The sequence below is a fragment of the Mycteria americana genome, chromosome 18 (assembly GCF_035582795.1).
Source record: "Mycteria americana isolate JAX WOST 10 ecotype Jacksonville Zoo and Gardens chromosome 18, USCA_MyAme_1.0, whole genome shotgun sequence".
Taxonomy (NCBI): Eukaryota; Metazoa; Chordata; class Aves; order Ciconiiformes; family Ciconiidae; genus Mycteria; species Mycteria americana.
Window position 1 is genome coordinate 11,693,683 of NC_134382.1, and position 19,259 is coordinate 11,712,941.

Sequence of the window (19,259 nt, forward strand, 5' to 3'; positions counted from 1 at the left end):
TGTGGCAAGCGTGGACAGAGGGGATAGAGAGGAGGATCTGAAGGAGTACGGGTTGTGAGCTCTTCATTCCCAATGAGGTCACTGAGGGGCAACCACCTACAGTACCTGAGATATGGGTGAAGGCTGGGTCCAGCACAAACGGTGCTGAGAGAGGGAGTTTCCATAGGGTCTGGTGGTGGCTGCAGGCCGCTTCCCATCAGCCACACTGAACCCCATGGCATGCTGCACAGCCCTTTCGGTGCGCACCAGTTTCTATTTGGCTGTGCCCTGGAGCCCTCTGAAATCCTGAATTCATATTTTAGGTTCCCCCCAAGTCCTTCTGTGTGTCCCAAGGCCCTGTGTTTGTCACACAGTATGCCACAATGCTTCCTGTTTAGCTTTCCTCCCATCCCAGAGTTTTGCCAGTGCTTTTTTGGTGTGCTCTCGGGTCAACTGTTTTCCTTTCTGTGGGGCTCAGGCCCCCCCCTTCACCTTTCTGTGCTCCCAGAGTCCTATGTTTTCCTTGTCACCTGCTGATGGCTTCCTCCCACCCCACCATTGCACTCCAGAGCTCTCCCTTTGTTCTCATCCCCTTTTCTCTTCCTGTGCAGCCCAGGACTCTCCCTTTAGCTTTTGGCAAGCTGCCCTCAGGAGCTGGGGCACCCCTCTACTGTCCCAGCCACCACAGCTGTCCCCAGTGGGGCCGAGGGCAACAGCCTGTGTTCTCTGTGGGATGCAGCTCTGGGCCCAGGTCCTGGGGCTGACAAGCATCTGGAGTGGCCAGCAGGGCGATGGCTATGGTGCCTGTGTCCTCCAGGCTGCAGCTGTGGGCTGCTGAGCTGGGCTACTGCCATGAGTGCGGTGTTCACATCACCCCATCAGGGTAGGTCCAGGACAACACAGCCAGTGCTGAGCAATACATGCTGGGACCAGGACTGAGGCTGCAAGCACAGAACAGGTGAATGGGGCCGGGGGGGGTCCCCTGCGACTGGGAACATCCCAGGGAAGGTGACCCAAAGGGGGAGGTGGGGCTGGGGCAACAGCGACCGGGTCCAGGAAGACCCGCACTAGGGCCAAGGAGCGGAGGGTGTGGCGCCGGGGTCGTGGGTGGCCCAGAAGCCGAGGGGATGGGGGAAAGCTGATGCACCGGGGCAGCGGGGAGGCTGCACATGGACATGCAGGGCTGCCTGAGCGCTGGGGCTCACCGGGGGGTAGGGGTAGTGCTGGGGAAGCACCTGGGTCGGGTCGGGGCCCTGCAAAAGGGTGGTCCTGACCAAAGTCCCGACACAAAGCTCCCCCTTGGTGGGCGGGGGTGGGGAGTGGGGTGGGTGGTGGAGCACTTCCAGGTCGTGCGGAGGCGTGGGCAGCGCTGGAGGGGTGCGGGGCAGCTGGGGAAGCATCGGACCCGAAGCGGAGCCGGTGGTGGTGCTGGGAATGGCGGCCCTGCGAGCCGGCCTCCGCAGGCACAGCAGGGTCCCGTGGGTGCTGGTGAGGGGAGGAGGGTGTATGGGACGGTGTCCCCATAGGGTTAAACCCCACAGAAGGCAGCAGCCTGGAGCATGCTGGGAGCTGTAGTCCTGGGGTAACCAGCTTGTGGTCGGGCATGTTGGTCGAGGGCATGCTGGGAGATGTAGTCTTTTGGCAGGGAGCTTCCAGAGAGCCCCGCTGGTCTGTGCAGCACGCCGGGGCGCGTACTCGCTCCATGCTGGCCTCCAGGTACCTGCCGGGGCTGGCAGCCGTCTGCCGGCAGGGAACGGCCTTGGGCACATGGTGCGGTGGGGCGCGTGCCCGTGCTCGCTGCTGCCCTCTGGCGGAGGAAGCGCAGTACTGCAGGTCCGGCACCGCGCATGTGCAGCAGGGTGCTGCGGTGCTCAACACTGCTGCCGTCTGCCGGTAACGGCAAGGAGATGCTGCGGTGCCTGCGAAGCGCTGCCGCTGCGCTCGTTGCTGCCTCCCGGTAAGGAAATGCCGCAGCCGCACGTGCGCGCTGCTGGCGGGCGCTCGGCGCGCAAAGCGTGGGACTGCAGCGCCGGTGCCGCCCCTTGGCCCGCGCTGCCCACCGGATGCTCGCTGCTGCTGGTGTCGCGGCACGGCCGCAGCGCGGTGTTGTCGCCCGGCGTTTGGGCGCCGCCCCTGGCCCCTCTGGTGCGCCGTCGGCGGCCGGCGCATGTGCGGTGCCTGGGAGCTGCGTGGCAGCGCGCTGGGCGCGGGTGCTGGCGGTGGCGGGTGTCCTGGGGCACCGGTAAGGCGAGTGAGCCCCTTTGGCGTGCACGGGAGTGTCTTCTGGCCGCAGGTCAGAAAGCTTCCAACTGCCTGCTGCGGCAGGCTGCTGGTGTGCTGGAGGCGAGCTGGGTCAGGGCAGCCCCAGGGAGTTGCCCAAGAGCTGAGAGAAGGGAAGAGGGGAAGAAGGCGGACACCCCACCAGGCGCAGACGCCGGGCACCTCCCCACTTCCAGAGCTCCCCCTGAGCCTCCCCTGGCCCCGCTTGCCCCCCCCGCCCCCCTCCGCGCAGCTGCCCCCAGCTCCAGCCTCTCCCCTGAAGCCTGTCGCGTAGCCCCAAGTCGCCCCCAAGCCCTGTCGTGCCAGTGGCAAGCTGGCCTTCTGCGTGTCTCCAGGAGCCCCTGCGGAAGGGGAGGCTTCAGCCAGGGGCGATCTGTGGTAATAACGGTGGCTGCTGCTTCTTTCCCCCTCCCAGAGGCTGCGCTGAGGACACAGTTGTCCCTTCCTCCCCTGGGGCTGCTGATGATGGCACCCGCCTCAGGCTTGCATGGGTTGTTTGTGCCTGGCTTCGCTCTCCTCGCGGCATGGGGGTGAAAAGGGACGGGGAGAGCGCTTGCTGGCTGTGGACAGGAGCTCCGTGGCTGAAGCTGGAGAGGCCAGAGATGGGTAAAGAAGAAGAAATCGAAGGCCAGCCAGCAACTGCCTCCTGCTGCAGGCAAGAGAGAGCCTGCCTCTCCGGGTGAGGAAGGATCCCTCCTCGTAGTCCGCAGCAGGCCAGGCCGCCAGCGTGCACCGCAGGGTCTGTATGCATAACCCGGAGCGTGGTCTTGCTCCCTGTCCCTGTCTGACAATCTGTGTCCTGCTCCTTCTCCTTTTTCCCCTCTCTCTATCGTCCCCCATCCTTCTTCCTGTGTGTCTTTTTTCTCTTTCTATCCTTCTGCCCCAACGCTGCTTTCTCCACCTCTGTCCTGCTCCTGGCCCCTTGCTTCCTCTCACTGACCCTCTGTCCTGTCTCCGTTTTTTCCTTTCTCTCCTTCTCTGTCCTGCTCCCTGGCCCTTTTTTCTCTTCCTCTGCCTCTGTCCTCTAGCCCATGGCTTTTTTCTTCTTTTTCCTTCTTGGTCTCTTTGTACAAATCTGACCCTTTCTTTATTTCCCAATCCCTTTGTCCTGCTCCCTGTCATTTTTCTCTCTCTGTATGTCCTGCGCCCCGTTGCTGTCATGTCCCTCTGTTCTTCCTCCTCTCCTTTTCCCCCATCTCTTTATCCCTCTGTCCTGCTCACTAACCCCGAATTTTCTTGCTCAATCTCTCTGCAGGGCTCCTCGTCCCTCTTGTTTTTGATTTCTCTACCTCTCTGACCTTTTCTTTTGGCCTTTCATTCTCTGGAGGCACCTCAGTCTTCTCCCTTGTCTTACTTTTCTCTTTCCAGTCCTCTGTCCTGCTCCCCATCCTGGTATTAAATAGGGGCGGGTGCAGGCTCTGTTCTCTTGGGACTGGCGGGGGAAAAAGCAGCCCCGGGTCGAGCGCTGTCCTGGGGTTTGTCGGGGGGTTTTGGGGTTTAGCCCGTGTGCGAGCGTGGGGAGTAGGGGCAGCCCCATGCGGCTCTCGGGTGCTGTTTGTTGGGGCTGGGCAGCCTCTGCCGCTCCCGGCGCAGGTCGGGCAGCGGCGGCCCGGGGGACTCCTGCAGCGCCGGGCGGGTGCCAGTGGCCGGAGTGGCGGGGAATGGCTGTGGCCAGTGGGGGTTCCTGGAGGTGGCTGGGCCCGGCTCCCTGTGGGGGGAGCTTCGGTGCTGGGGGGTTTGGAGTGTGGGCCCGGCACCCCAAATCGGTGCCGGAGAAAGCAAGCCAGAAGCAGCCGTACTAAAGCGATGCCCTGCCTGTGCTGCTGCGGTCCCACAGAGGTGTGGGGCCGGGCCCTCCACAGTGCCCAAGTGCTCCCCAAAAGTGCATGTGTGGCCCTGGGGGTGCAGGGCTGTGGGGTGGCTCTGCTCCCCCCACCCCGCAGCATCATGCATGGGGACTGCAAAGGGGTCAGAAAGCAGAGAGGGTGAGCTGGTTTGGGGCCTGAAAATGGAGAGCAGGTCTTGTGTTCCCGGGACTTGAAAAGAGGCTCATGTGGCTGATTTTGGGGCTCAGAAACAGCTGGAGTCGTGTGTTTTCAGGACCTGCCAGAGGGGACCAAGTGGTATGTTTTTGGGCTGAGGAGCAGAGGTGAAGTGCTGCATTTTTGGGTCTTGAGAACAGGCTCAGCAGGTGGGTTTGTGGGCTCAGAAATGGGAGCTGGTTTGGGGGCCCAAAGCAGAAGCCAGTTTGGCTGTTTGGGCAGGGGGGTGGGAGGGCATTGGGGGCTGTGGGGGAAAGCGGAGGGTGGGCAGGGTGCACAGACCTTCCCTGGAGGTGGGGGTCTGGTCGCGTCGGACCCCAAAGTTTGGGAGGCCGGCATGCCCCGGGCCAGACTCAAGGTCTGAGGTGGTCTCTGGGGGGGAAGGGTGCTTTTCAGACCCTGCACGCCCTCATGGAGCCCAGCTCTTCTTTGTATGCTGCTGAGAATAGTTCTTAAGTACTTAATCATACAAACTAATTAATCGGTATTTCCACAGCGTACAGCTGTGATGTTTAACAGTAATATTCAAGTTCTGACAGCTACTGCTTTCCGACCTTGTCTGAAGCCCAGACTGTTGCAAATAGCTGGAGCTGATAAGGAGAAGGAGCTGAAATGAAGCGGAGCTTCGGTGCAGAGCTGGAGCTTCAGTTAGCCGGAACTGTGGCAAGGAGGAGCTGGAAGGAGATGGGGTGTCCGCTGTCTGGAGTGTGCGTTAGACAGGGGCAAGGTTACCTGTGGCTGTAATGAGCAGGAGCTGCCGTGAGCTGGAGTGTCTGTTCGCTGGAGCATCCGTCGGCTGGACTGCGCTCCCAGCAGGGCTGTCCCCAGCAAGCGGCTCTGAGCAGCAGGGAGGCGAGCGGTCCTTCTGGCAGCAGGGAGCCTGGCCTCTTCCCTCGGATTAAATCCACACCCGGCACCTCTCCCTGCATGGAGGGTGTCTCCCGGTCCCGTTCCTAGGGCAGCCCCGCTGCGAGGGGGCATGGGCGAGGTGGGTGCACGAGGCACCAGTGTCTCCCTGGTACCTGGCAAAGGGGAGAGGAGCTGGTCGGTTGGAGCTCCCGGGGTGCACGGCCTGGCCCTGCAGGGTCCCTCTGGCAGAACCCTCCCCTGTGTTTTCCCCGTTGGCTGGGTGTGACAAACAGGATCATTTTTTGCCGCCTCTTTTCCCAGTGTCACCTTCTGTGTCACGTGAAGAAAATCCTGTGTGGTGGATCCCGCTTGCTGCTCAGGTAATGGCGCGTATGGGGCTGGGGGAGCGAGGAGAAACCTTTGCAAGTTCAGGGAGGCTACAGATGCTCCACATGAAACCCAGAGAAAAGGCAAATCTGCTGCCAGTGCAGAAAAGCTGATGAAAACTTGCAGTTAACAGAGCGTGCCTCGTTCCTGAATTGGTCCCTTGGCAGTTACGAATGTTTTCCTTTCGGGTAAAAGAATGAACTTTCATCTAGGGTAAATGAAGAGCTGCCTGTTACCTTCTTCAGGGTTAAGTGTTTCTCTGTTTGTTCAGACTAATTTTATGGGCAAGTTGGAAAGAGCCTTCTATTTTTATATGCACAACTACATTTTTAGTAATCTATGGTGTCAGTAGAGTTAATTTTTGCACACCTAGATGCCAGTAGAAATTTAATGAATGAAATGTGATGGAAACTGACATTTCAATTTGATTTTTATTCAATTTTTTTTTCATTCGAGTGTTGATGGCAAGCTGTGCTGTGCATCAATCCACATTCTGTTCCGTGGAGCCTTCAGTCTAGGACTTTTACGTACAAAAAAAAAAAGTTTGTCCTTCCAAAAAAGGACTAGTCATTCCTAGGCTTGAGGTGTAGACTCGGAGAGTCTCTGAAGTTCATGATCAGAATGACAGTGTTGCTGCTCTTTGTCTTCACTTTCGTTAATCTCCCCACTGGTCCGTGGTGGTTGGGAGCCCTGAGTCATCTTTTTTTTTTTTCTGTCTCTAACACATTTTTTTTTCCCCCAAGGAGATGCTACATTTAAAAGTGAATTAGTGTCCTGGTTTTGTCTGGGATAGAGTTAATTTTCTTCCTAGTATCTGGTATAGTGCTGTGTTTTGGATTTTAGGATGAGAATAATGTTGATAACATGCTGATGTTTTAGTTGTTGCTAAGAAATGCTTACACTGGTCAAGGACTTTTGAGCTTCCCCTGCTCTGCCGGGCACACGAGAAACTGGGAGGGGACACACTCAAAAGAGTTGATGGAAACTGGCCCAAGGGCTATTCCATCCCATCTGGCATCATGCTCAGTATAGAAACTGGGGGGAGTTGGCTGGGGGATAGGGATTGCTGCTGGGGGACTGGCTGGGCATTGGTCAGTGGTTGGTGAGGGGTTGTATCGCTTGTTTTTTCCTGGGTTTTGTTCCTCTCTTGCACTCTTGTTGTTTTCCTTCTCATGAGAATTAATTCTTCTTATTATTTTGTTCCAGTGATTAAACTCTTCTTATCTCAGCCCTTGAGATTTCTGACTTTTGCTCCTTGGGTTTTTTCCCCCATCCCACCGGGGGGGGAGGGTGAGCGAGCTGCTGGGTGGTACTTAATTGCCGACTGGGGCTAAACCACAACAATTAGTTTCCTCCCAAATGTGTCAGTCAATACGCTTGAGTGATGATTATTAAAACCACAAAAACGACACCCATCTTACAGCTCTGGACTCCTTCTGAACATGTATTCATCACACGTAAATGTCATTGGGCTACAGATCGTCTGCACTTCACGCTTTGACAAGACAGTGTGCTGAGACAGGGATGAGCTCTGAAAGAAAAAAGGTACAAGGTCATGGGGTTTTTGGTCTGTTTTTTTTTTGTGGGGGGCGTGTGTGTGTGTGTTTTAAAAAGAAGAGTGCAATGCTGAGTGGTGGCAGCCTGCAGAGCTCTCTTGCTGCCTGAGCTCTCCTTTTCTTCTCTTTCACTCCTCTTTCATGGCTGTAATTGTAATTTGGACAATTGTAGAGGAGCAGTTAAGTTACTTGCCTGTGTCGATGTGCTGGTGTCCTGGTTTCAGCTGAGATAGGGTTAATTTTCTTTATAGTGGCTGGTATGGGACTATGTTTTGGATTTGTGCTGAAAACAGTGTTGACAATACAATGATGTTTTAGTTGTTGCTGCACTGGTCAAGGACTTTTCAGCTTCCCATGCTCTGCCAGGCACAGAAGAAGCTGGGAGGGGACACAGCTAGGATAGTTGATCCAAACTGACCAAAGGGCTATTCCATACCACATGACGTCATGCTCAGTATATAAAGCTGGGGAAGAAGAAGGAAGGAGGGAGGGCATTTGGAGTGATGGCGTTTGTCTTCCCAAGTAACTGTTACGCGTGATGGAGCCCTGCTTTCCTGGAGATGGCTGAACACCTGCCTGCCCATGGGAAGTGGTGAATGAATTCCTTACTTTGCTTTGCTTGCGTGCGCGGCTTTTGCTTTACCTATTAAACTGTCTTTATCTCAACCCTTGAGTTTTCTTACTTTTGCTCTTCCAATTCTCTCCCCCATCCTATTGTGGGGGGAGTGAGCGAGTGGCAGCGTGGTGCTTAGTTCCCAGCTGGGGCTAAACCACAACAGCTGGTAATCCCAGGAAGGTAAATGCTTGAAGCAGTAGTGAATAACTTGGCTGCAAGTGGAATTTCCGAAGGAAGAACAACAACAGGAAGCAAATAGCAAGTTACTAAACAATTTGCGTGGGTCAAACACGTTGAAGTTTTATTGCCAAACGTTGTTGGGCAGTATGTTCCAAGAAGCTATTTTTGGTAAACGTGAATTTTCAGGAAGTTCAGGGTCGTACGTGGCAAAACATGTCCATCTGTTTATGCATGCTGCTATGTAAATGTCCAGCGGCAGGGCTGTTGTTCTCTGCTCTCGATACTGCCAAAGTAGCGCTGCGGTATTTAGACCCAACAGAGGGCTTTAGGAAGGGAAGGAGAATGCCGGTTTTCTGTGAGGGCTATGAATGCTGACCCTTTTCTCCGCTGCTTTCCCGTGCGCACGATGAAGCGGTTTTATTTTTCTCCCTTGTTCCTGGTCTAAATAGTTCTGAAGCTGTCGCTGCTGTGGGATTGCAAGTGGTGTTTCTAGGTTTTTGTGGGGTTCTAGTTACGGATCCCTTCTACTGTGGCAAGTGTCAAGATAAGGTTTTCAGTGTAAAGCTTCAGAAACTACATCCACTGAAATCAGCGTAGGTGGAACTGATGTTGCGCATGCAGCTGTGCTCGCAGGGATGCTCAGTGCCTCCTCATCGAAACGGCAAGGGGTGTGTGGCCATCCGGAGGGCTGTGCTCTGGGTCTGAGGGCGTGCCATCTTTTTGCTGTTGGAAGACGGACTAGAGCACGTGGCTGTGAAATGTCAGGACAGTCAAAAGCTGGGAGGGACCCTAAGCAGGCTTGGTGGCACAACTGCAGTTTGAGAAGGACTTGACCGTTTGGAGAAACGGCCGGCAAAAAATCATTCCTTTTTTGCAAGGAGGCAGTTCACAAGGACAGATGGGTTGCTGTGCTCTTTCACAAAAATGCTCAACTTGGGATGTCTGGGGTGAGGAAGTCTTGACTGTATATAGGCTTCGGAAAATGTACATAGGTATGCGTGTGCGTCACCTGCGTGTATCTATGAAAGGGGTTCTAGTGAAACCAAAGCTGCCCGTGAGTCAAAAAAAGGCATGGTTGTCTTAAAAAGTGCAAAAGCTCTAGCGGCCTGTATCATCAACCGTAGCAAAGATGAAGCAAAACACTTTTTCCTCCACTCAGTTGTAGTCTTCACCAACCTTCACAAAAAAAGGAAGCTTTAGATTCCTACCCGGCTTTATGCTAAAGGTTTTTTTTCCTCTCTCAGCAGAATGTCAGCTGCCACCATTTTGCCGTGTTCGCCCTTTCTTCTGCCAGGAAAGTACAAGACGGATGGAAAAGCTCCGTAGTGGTCTGCAAGTACACGGTATGCCTATGATGTGTGCCTGCGTTTTTCCTAAGGTACTCGTAGCGTGGACTTTGAAGGTAACATGAAGAATGTGCCAACTCTCCTTCTATAGTTTTTCTATGAAGTATTTCAACACAAATACTACAAATAGAATAAGGCGTGTTCTGGAGCATGCCTATGCAAAGCTGACTTCCCTTCGTTTCTTTTCTCTTCCTGAAAGCGTAATCTTCTGTTTCTGTGCGCTTATGATTAAATGATACTGTGAAAATAATTTTGTACTACAAGAGGAAAGAAACTGTTGGGAAGAGTTCAGCTGTTCAGAAGAAAGAGCCTTTGTTTTCATGGTAAAAGCTTTCTGCTTTTTCAGTCAGTAAGTTTTTGAAATATCTTCTAGCAGTACTTGAAAAACCTTACTGCGATCCTAGCATCTGTACTAAAAGCTGTCAAGGTCAAAGAAGAGATGTGGACAAAACGGGACAAATGGGCGTCGCTTCCGTGTGTTTTCCAGGCTTTCCCAAGAAGCATTAGCAGCCTTGCAACTACCACCAGTGAGTCCTGATGTGGTTTTGGTGAGTTACTGCTTCAATAGGGTCCTTTTTCCTGAAGCTACAGTGTGTAATTTTTGGCTTCAGTTGGAAAGCGATTTTCCCGACTGGAAATCCTTCTCATTCAAAGAAGTTGTGTTTGATGAACTTCCCATCGGAGCGTCTGTACGTGCCAGTAGAAGTCATCAGCAACAAGACTTGTCACTCTCTTCTTAAAAAAAAAAAAAAAAAAGTTCAATTTCCTTCCAAGGACCGAAACGCAGCACGTCTTCCAAAAGTTGATGGCATCGCTGGTCTTTGGCTCTCAGTTGTAACAGCCGAGATATGATAAAAAGGCATTCCTCTGCATGCTTCAGTACAGCCAAAAGCATTAGCAAATCTGCCAGTCCCTTTTGGTAGCCTGATGTATTGCAGTACTGGGGATTTGATATCTGCGTGTCCGTCTGTCCCCTCCCGCCCAATGAAACCATCTGGGGGATCTCTTATCTCACTGACTTTTCTATCATAACTGAAACTTTAAACAGAAGCTAAAATTGTGTCATTTACAAAGTGACTGGCACTGTTTAAACTGTAACTGCCCAATAGCTGTGGCATACAATTTATGAGGTGTATTTCAGCAGTTGGGTATTTGTTCTCCTTGTTTCGAGAGAGAGGCAACTGAATGTTATGGGGTTTTCCCCAGTATTTTGACGGAGTGCTTTGCAGTACTTTATTTCTACCTCTCGTTCCATGGAGCGTTTCCCTGGAGCTTCAGTAGCGTCTCTCTTGGGCAGCGCAGCTGGCCAGATGTCCCTCCTAGTTACATACCCCCCCCTCCCCAGTCCCATTATAACCGTTCATTTTGGAGATAGATGATTTAATGGTATCCCAGCTGTGCAAGTTAAATGAATGCAAAAGGAAACTCAAATGCTTTTATCGTGTAAGTATTGTTGTTGGATGTGTATAAACATACGCCCACCTTTTTAGTGTAGAGTGAATTACTGAGATTTGTTCTTTATTTCCCATGTTACTCTCTAAAGTTTTACACTTCCCTTTCAGCTTTCTGGACCGAGCAAGCGAGACGTGCAGCAGCAGCGCGAGGGCTGCAGCCGTTGTGGTGGATCCGTAAGCGTAGGTTCTGATGACGGTCTGACCTTGTCCTGCAGCCTCACAGGGTTGTCTGTGAAGAAGGTGTTGAAAATCGACTTTGAGCCACAGAGCGGCAGCATCCAGCACTTGGAAATGTGCTACCGCGCATGCGTGGCTCCCCACCTGAGGTACCGACATTTGGTCGTTGGGCGGGTCGGAAGCTGGAACTGCAGCTCGGCACCGCGCATGCGTGTGCGCGCACAAGCGGAGCTGTAATCCTGGAGTGGAGTCCTGGCATCCAGCTCTGCTCTCACACGCTGGCAGTCATCAGCAAGTAAAAATTCTGGGCTTGGCTTTGGCATTGTCCTGTAAGGGAGAGCTCTGGGTCTGGATGTCAGTTGCTTCTTTGCTGTGGAATATTTGTGTTTTTCAGAAATCATTCCAAATAGAACTGGGTGGGTGGGGCAGGGCAGAGTAAGGGTCTTTGCAGGGACCTGGGAAGTAAAGTCTTGAACGTAGAAAAGCTTAAAGCATTTGCTGTACAGGAGGTTTCTCTGTACCTGCTACATCCATTGCTTATTAGCAGTGACTGATGTTTGTAAGAATACCGTGTAGAAGTGTGAACATTCATTAGTGCACTAAAACTGCTTTGGTTCTGTGTAGAAAGCAGAGGAACTACAAAACAATGTCGTGTGTTGTGTCCCCCTCCCCCTTTCTTTTTTCTTTTTGTTAAACGTACCGTGTTTGCAGGGCCTTAGCTTTCTATAGCCAGACTGGCAAAGCTTCCCAACCTCTGTTCCCCTGCAGTCACCAAAAGTCTCCAATAGTTGCCAGGATGGTGAGTTAGTTTTGGGCTTCTAGTCCTCCATTCCACCATTGTTTTAGTCAGATCCTGAATTCTGCTCAGTTAAAGACTCACGAGAATTACTTAAAATTTGCATTTGGAAGTCATGCTTCAAACAATGAATTTCCAACAAAATTTTTTTTTTTATGCTAGTCAAGGCACTCCTGTAATACTGGAGCAAAATGACATTTTTAGTGGTTGTTGAATCTCAGAGTGATAACATAGGCACCCCTGTTTGAGCCCTTACCGCAACCATTGCAATGTTTGTTGACACGCTGCTCGGTTCTTTTCTAAAGGTGTGTAGCTGTGGGAGGTGCGTTATTCCCAAGGTGCTACGGCGCCGATGCTCTGGCTGTTGGCAGGAATGGGCAAAGCGGAAGGCTGTGTGGCTAGGGGAGAATGGCGTGGACGTGCGACTGCTCTCTCTGTTGCACCAGAATTTTGACGGCTGGGTTGGGCTGCTAAATCGATGGAACGACTGGAAGAAACTTCAGAAAAGTGAGTACTCTACTATCTTTATCTTTTAAAGTCATTGTCTTTCTACAGGCCCCTGTCCACGGCTTAGCTATTTGATTTGCGTGAAACAGACCCAGAATTTTGCTTTAAGTGGTGTTCTGATTCGCTGAAATTCCCCGTAGGTAGAGAGCAAGAATTACAAATGTTGCTTGGTGGTTGAAGTTCTCAGGGTTTCTGTGAAAGCTAACTTGCCAGAATGAGTAGGAAGCAGCCTGAATTCCAGTAGAGATACTGCATAAAAGGTCCTTTTCTTGACAGGAAAAGAGCTTCACGAAACATCGGCACGGTTTGCCGTAGGGCCTCCGACATACTTGTTCAGTCATCGTGGGCTTTGTGCCATTCCCGCAGGCACAATCTTGAACAAATTTTGTACGGCAGCCGGTATCTTAGCTTACTTTCTATCTCGCGCTTGGTTGCTTGTACCTGCTCAAAACTTAATGTAGTAGTGTCAAAGGGACCTACAGGAAAATGTCCTCAACTCGTGCTGGTAGGGCAAGCCCGCTGTAGTTGATAAAATCGGAAAATAGCACGATGTTTTGAAGAATTTGCCTTGCGAGGACAAGGGCTGTCTCCTGGTAGGCAGCTGAATTGTGTGACTGATTCCACCGGTCCACTCTGGCGCTTGAAGGAGGCAGTCCCTAAGCCAATGCAATCTTAAATGGGGGTCGTTTGGGGGTTTTTAATCATTTCTTAGGGGTATGAGGCTTGTGTGGGTGTTTAGCTTGTCCTGTTCTTTCTGTTCCTAATTCTGAACCCACTGACTGGCATAAAAGAACGGTCGTGTTGTAGTCTGACAGTGTCATCCACCAGGAGCTGGTGGAAGGCCAGGGCTAATGTAAAGATGATAAGGAGGATTGAGGCTGGAAAGTGGAATGTCGAAACAAGAATTACTGTCCTTGGGAGAGAAGCACATCCTGAAGAAATAGGTAAGCTAATTAAAATGTTTTGGGAACCATCTGAAACAATTAGGAGTGTGATAAGAAGCACCCTCACGCAAACTATCCTCCTTATAATACTAAAAGTCACACCCCTTGAGCTGGAGACCCCGGTCCAAGCAGAGAGCCCTCACCTCTGAGCGTGTGCAGCATGTTAAAGTAGCACTGTAGCTTTAAGTTGAAATAAGAGAAATGTAGACCAATAGAAATCTGCTTTGTGTAATTACTTATGTATATGCATAGCTAGACTGTATAAATACTGTACTTGTATGAGCGAACTTTGTGCTAGCTTTGTGGAGCTACCGCCTAGCACCCATCTCTGCGCAGACATGAAATAATAATACTTCTGCCCTGTGTGTATATTGGCGTCCCGCACACCGGGTAACCGACCTCACACTTGTGGGGTAACAGTGTGACAAAAATTAAATTAATAGTTGGGACTGCCACGCTAGTGCTGCGCTTGTGCACTATACTGTGGTCGCCGCTGTACGGGGCCATGGACCCTCCGGCATGCTCTCGATGGCGGTGCATGCGCTGTGCCCGGGAGCAGCATGGCGGTGCTCTGGTTGCAGGCTCCGGCGGCGGATGAGGGGTGGGGCCACCGGTGAGGCGAGCGAGCCCCTTCAGTGGGTGCAGGGCTGTCTCCTGGCTGCCTGGGCGTGGCAGGATGGGCAGCTTCCAAGCTTCCACCAGCTTCCAAGCTTCCAGCACCTCCCCTGAAGCCTTTCCCGTAGCCCCAGGCCGTCCCCAAGCCCTGTTGGGAAGGCAGCGAGCTGGCCCTCGAATGCGCTGGACTGTCCCTTAATGTGGGTGCCGTTAGCAGCCGTGCGGGAAAGGGGCGGCATCTCCAGAAGCCCCTGCAGAAGGGGAGGCTTCAGCCAGGGGCGGTCTGTGGTAATAACGGTGGCTGCTGCTGCTTCTTTCCCTCACCCAGAGGCTGCGCTGAGGCCGCGGTTGTCCCTTCCTCCCCTGGGGCTGCCGGTGATGGTACCCGCCTCAGGCTTGCGTGGGTTGTCTCTGCCTGACCTCGCTCTCCTCGCGGCATGGGGGCGAAAAGGGACGGGCGGAGTGCTTGCTGGCTGTGGACAGGAGCTGCTGCGGCTGAAGCTGCAGAGGCCAGAGACGGGTAAAGAAGAAGAAATCGAATGCCGGCCAGCCAGCAGCTGCCTCCTGCTGCAGGCAAGAGAGAGCCTGCCTCTCCGGGTGGGAAAGGATCCCTCCTCATAGTCTGCAGCAGGCCAGGCCACCAGCGTGCACCGCAGGGTCTGTATACTTAACCCAAAGCGCGTTATGGCCATGTAGTGCACGAGCGAGCGAGGCTACGTGTCTAGGAAGTCTCGTCTTATAAGAGCTGTAAGACACTCGTGTATTTTCTTAGGTGGAGGACAGCCAAGCAACCAGAGTTACAGAAGAGGAAGGGAGGAGGGAAGGAGAAAGAAGTGTCTGAACAGGCAAATTCTTCCTGCAGCGCTGAGAGCGAGAGCTGTGGTGAGTCCTGGGCCCTTGGGGCCCTGTTTCCCCTCTTGTTTCCCCTGTACCCCTGCCTCTCCCCTGGCCCCTTCTTTTTTCCACGCTGCAACAAATTTTTTTTGTGCTTCCCTGTATGTCTCCTCTTCTCTCTATTCTTGCGTCCTGCTCCCTTTCCCTCTTTTTTTTTTTCCCCATCCCCTTGTCTCTGTCCTGCACCCATTGCTGTTTTTTCCTTTTCCATCCCTTTGTTGTGATTTGCATCTCTCTCTCTTTTCCCCACAATTGCTCTGGCCTGTTCCCTGGTGTTCTCTTCCTCTCTGCTCCCGTATGTGCCGCTGTGTCCCTGCCTTCCTAGCTCTCTCTTTCCTTCTCTTTCTGTCTCTATCCCTTTGTCTTGCTCACTGTCACTGGTTTGTTTCATTCTGTATCTCACGGTCCCTGTCCTCCTTCCTGTTCATCTCTGACTCTCTCTGACCTTTTTCTGCTGCTCCCTGGCCCCCCCCCCCGTTCTGGTTTTTCTTATGCCATTGCTTATGGCAATCCTAGAGCCTAAAAGCATGAGTGCTTCTTGATTTGATTTGGGGTGGGCGTGAGGGTATGTTTTTTTTTTTCCTTGCTGTATTGGTGTGATGACATAGAGGAGAGGATGGTTTATTCCTTTTTCTGCGGTCGGTGGAGTTGAAACCTAAATCGGCGAGTCTGTGGTCTTTGGCTAGTTTTCTTAATGTTATAGGTGTGAGAGCGCTCGGGGCCTTTGGTCAGGAGACTGCGTTATTTGTGACAAGTATGTGTTAGCAAAAGTGTGCAACATTGCTTGTGGACAGAAAGAACCAAGTGCAGCCCAGCTCCAGAATTTGCTCTGTGTAGCCAGAAAATGGCTGGCTTAATCTTGCTCAAATCTTGGATTACTTGTTGGTCATTGCCAGTGGTTGCTTTTATTCTTAGGAGAAAATTGCCAAAGACTTTGGTGAAAAATGGCTTTCCCAAGTGTTTGGAGGAGATGAAAGAACCCGAAACTACTAATTCTGATAAACCCGTAAGTATGTGAGGCTGTATGAAGCTCACGGCTGTAACCAGCCAGTAGCTTCCATTGATATGGGGCAATCCCAAGCACAAATACAGGCTGGGTGGAGAATGGATTGAGAGCAGCCCTGAGGAGAAGTGTAGGAGGCCAGTACACCAATGACCTTGATTTAATAAACACATCTCTGAACTGAGATCATGTGCGAGGGGCCCAGAGGAAAAAAGGAAAACAAGAAACGCAGAAGAAGAAGCAAAAGAATGCAGAAGAAGGAACAACAAGATAACTATAAGCCAATGAAATATTGTGTGATAAAAGTTATAGAGCCAATTAGATGGTTAGAATAAGCGCGTGCATTGCGCGTGCTTCGCGTGGACCGGTCGGGATGAGTATAAAAAAGAGTGCTGTCAGGTAAATAAAGGTCCCCCCTACTATCAGCACCGGAGTCCATGTCTCACTCCCTTCAGAGAAGGGCTTGGGGGTGTTGGTTGATGAGAAGCTCAACATGACCCAGCAACATGTGCTCGCAGCCCAGAAAGCCCACCGTCTCCTGGGCCGCATAAAAAAAAAACGTGACCAGCAGTCGAGGGAGGTGATTCTCCCCCTCTGCTCCGCTCTCGGGAGACCCCACCTGAAGTACTGTGTCCAGCTCTGGGGCCCCCAACTTAAGAAGGACATGGGCCTGTTGGAGCGAGTTCAGAGGAGGGCCACGAAGATGATCAGAGGGCTGGAGCACCTCTTCTATGAAGACAGGCTGAGAGAGTTGGGGTTGTTCAGCCTGGAGAAGAGAAGGCTCCGGGGAGACCTTATAGCAGCCTTCCAGTACCTGCAGCGGCTCTACAAGCAAGCTGGAGAGGGGCTCTTTACAAGGGCACGTAGTGACAGGACAAGGGGTAATGGCTTTAAACTGAAAGAGGGTAGATTTAGATTAGATGTAAGGAAGACGTTCTTAACTATGAGGGTGGTGAGGCACTGGAACAGGTTGCCCAGAGAAGTTGCGGATGCCCCATCCCTGGAAGTGTTCAAGGTCAGGTTGGATGGGGCTTTGAGCAACCTGGTCTGGTGGAAGGTGTCTCTGCCCATGGCAGGGGGGTTGGAACTAGTTGATCTTTAAGGTGCCTTCCAACCCAAACCATTCTGTGATTCTATGATATTTTAACTATTAAAAAACATGTCTTTTTTTCTCTGTGCACAAAACAGTGATGGTATTTGCTGAACTAGCTTGCTAATTAGTTAATTGTTTCAGTAGCACTTGCCTGTCTCCCTTTTCCTAGAGGGATGATCTGTCCTGTCTTGGAAGCAAGAGAATGTCCCAGTCTCTGATGCTTTTGCTGATTTTTCTGCTTAACTTGCGGTAAGTCAGTTCAACTTGGACATGTACCTCTTGAGCCTTACCTGGTACTGTGTGTAGGTATTGTCAGCAGTGAGGGCAGGGGAGGGCAAAATTTGGCAGAATATTGACCTGTTTACTCCTCCATATAAAAGGAAGCGTTTTTGCAAGTTTGACAAGTGAATTGTGAAGTTGACTGTGATTACACCCCAGAGGAGGCTCTAGCTAACGCACACATCAGCAAAGCATAAGTCCTGGGCAACTTGATTCCTACCCCCAAAAAACCCCAACCAATCAAACAAAAACCCCTCCACTAAGCTGCTTGTTTTGTGCAGGATGCTAATTTTGAGTACTTCCCCCCTCTGTTTGGTATGTGATAGTTAGGACCACTGACAGCAAAGGTTTGTCTCCAGCTCCTGAGCAAACCTTCCCCGCTTCCCCCTCCCTGCCCTCTCTGCAGTTGAATTCTGCCAGCTCCTGAGGGCAGGACCATCCTTCTGTGAAGTCTAGAGCTGGAGACAGGGCTCTTGCCCAACCTTTCTCCGGCTTGGTGCCCAGCTGTGGCTCCTCCAGTTAATGGTTTAGGTGGGCCTGGCAGTGATGGGGTGGGGTGGTGGGGAAGAGGAGGCTGGCTGCAGCGCTCTCTCTTTGGAGGGCTCATTGGTGAGCTAAACAGCTGCTCCTGAGCTGGTGCCTAACAGCTTGTGTATCAAGTGGTGGTGTTCTCTGGTTCCCAGTCAACAAAGACTTTGGTAGGGTTTTTCTTTGTGTGCCCTTTGGCTGAGGGCAAGGACTCCACTGATGAGAGGGGGCTGAGAGTTTTTGAACACAGGAGATATCCTCAATGGAGGATATTCTATTGTTTTTCTTGAGCTGGGGTTAGTTTTGCCTTGTCTTTGTCTCTCTTGCTATTCCCCTGTCACTTCTACAATACGTTCCCAACTGTACCTTCTACAGGCCCTGTGCTCTCCCCAAGGTGTTGATATTGTACCTGCACATGAGGATTTGACAAGGAGTTGTTGGAGTGACAAAAAGTGCTGATAGGTCAAAGCTGCAGTGAGAAAAGTAATTGTTCAGAGACCTTGTCTCAAGCCACCCATAGGCAGTGTAACTGACTGCATGGACTACCACCTGTGGTAGACTGCAGCTGTCTCAACTATTTTAATGACAGGGGGTGGGGGAAATACGTTCAGGAGGGGTTTTGTTTGGGTTAAAGCTTTGCTCTCTCTGTTTTTCACCTAGTTGAAAGCATCTACAGTACTGCTGCCAAAGGAATGCTAGCAAGAGCCAGCCTGGCTGGGAGGGCCCCTTGCCTTGAAACCATGAATCACTGCTGATAGCTTCTCAACTTGTTAGACCTGAGGGTAAAGGTCTGTTTATCAAATAAAAATAGTAGCCAACAGGAGGATCACTGAGGTGATGACTTCTTGGGCACCATCTGAGGGGTTGTCATTGGATTTTGCTTCAGAAATTAAGTTCTTGAAGCAAGGCACCTGGCTTCTTATAAAGACAGTCTGGTCCCTGGCAGACACCTCCTTGCATCGGTGGGGTGTTGACTTCCCCCCTCAGAGTACTTGTGTGAGTAGGCTCACTGACAGCTCTACACAAGCGGACCGATGGGCTAGTGGCCTGATGGAAGTCAGGATTTGGTTGTATTTGAGAACTGTTTTGTTGTAGTAATTGGCTAGACTTGTTTGGAGATACTGTATGTTCTTGATGAAGAAGCATTAGAGTGATGCTTAGGAGGTATGTGCTTAAATGAAGACTTAAATGAAATTATCTTGTATATTACACAATTTCTTCAGTATAAGTGAATTAAAATGATGCAATTGGTAGTAAGATGGATAGTACCTAACATAAATCATAATCACTTGAGCAAGTATTTCACTTTACTTTATTGTTCTAGCAAAGTGAAGAATATACTCCCTGTCTCTCGACGGCTGTTGTGCGCTGCTCTGGGCAGGGGCAACCTGTTGCTGGGACCGTGCCAGCACAGTGACCGTGCAGAGGTGTGAACCGGTGATGCCCGTGGCCTGAGCTGGGCACGCGGGAGGTTGGAGCGTGGGATTTGTGCTGGAGTAATGCTGAGTTAGGATGAAGCAAAGTGCCTGTTGGAGAGGGCGTGACAGTGTCCGTATGAAGTCTGTGTGAGGTTACGCCCCAGCCACACGCTACTAGTGCCTCTCCTTACTCCAGCTCTCAAAGAGATGCTGAGGCTGCTCTTCTGCTGTGCCTGTGCTGGGGACTCTTCCCAGGTGGAGACTTGGGCTTGTAAGAAGGCCTTGGCATTTCATCCCTCTTTCTTGTATTTATACC

The 19,259-nt window shown here is 51.7% G+C and overlaps 1 protein-coding gene and 1 long non-coding RNA gene across 14 annotated transcripts in view; both read left to right on the top strand.

Annotated features, from left to right (window-relative positions):
* The window catches only part of LOC142418522 (uncharacterized), a 57,726-nt gene that overhangs the window by 22,435 nt on the left and 16,032 nt on the right, over positions 1-19,259 (top strand). For 3 of the 13 annotated variants that reach the window (XR_012778319.1, XM_075520471.1, XM_075520481.1), the window contains exons 3-6: positions 4,360-4,450; positions 6,961-7,082; positions 9,134-9,232; positions 9,609-9,779. Coding sequence is in view for 9 of the 13 variants with exons in the window: in XM_075520471.1 (XP_075376586.1) it covers positions 4,360-4,450; positions 6,961-6,977 (108 nt within the window). In the remaining 4 variants the exon portion in view is untranslated. Of the gene's footprint in view, positions 1-2,845; positions 2,999-4,359; positions 4,451-6,960; positions 7,083-9,133; positions 9,268-9,608; positions 9,780-14,500; positions 14,611-16,887; positions 16,968-18,185; positions 18,314-19,259 lie in introns of those variants that run through there. The other 10 variants (XM_075520473.1, XR_012778318.1, XM_075520477.1 and 7 more) reach the window with 10 other exon arrangements.
* On the top strand, positions 11,104-12,625 carry LOC142418523 (uncharacterized). The gene is made up of 3 exons (XR_012778321.1): positions 11,104-11,195; positions 11,968-12,169; positions 12,310-12,625. It is a non-coding gene; the product is annotated as an uncharacterized LOC142418523 (long non-coding RNA).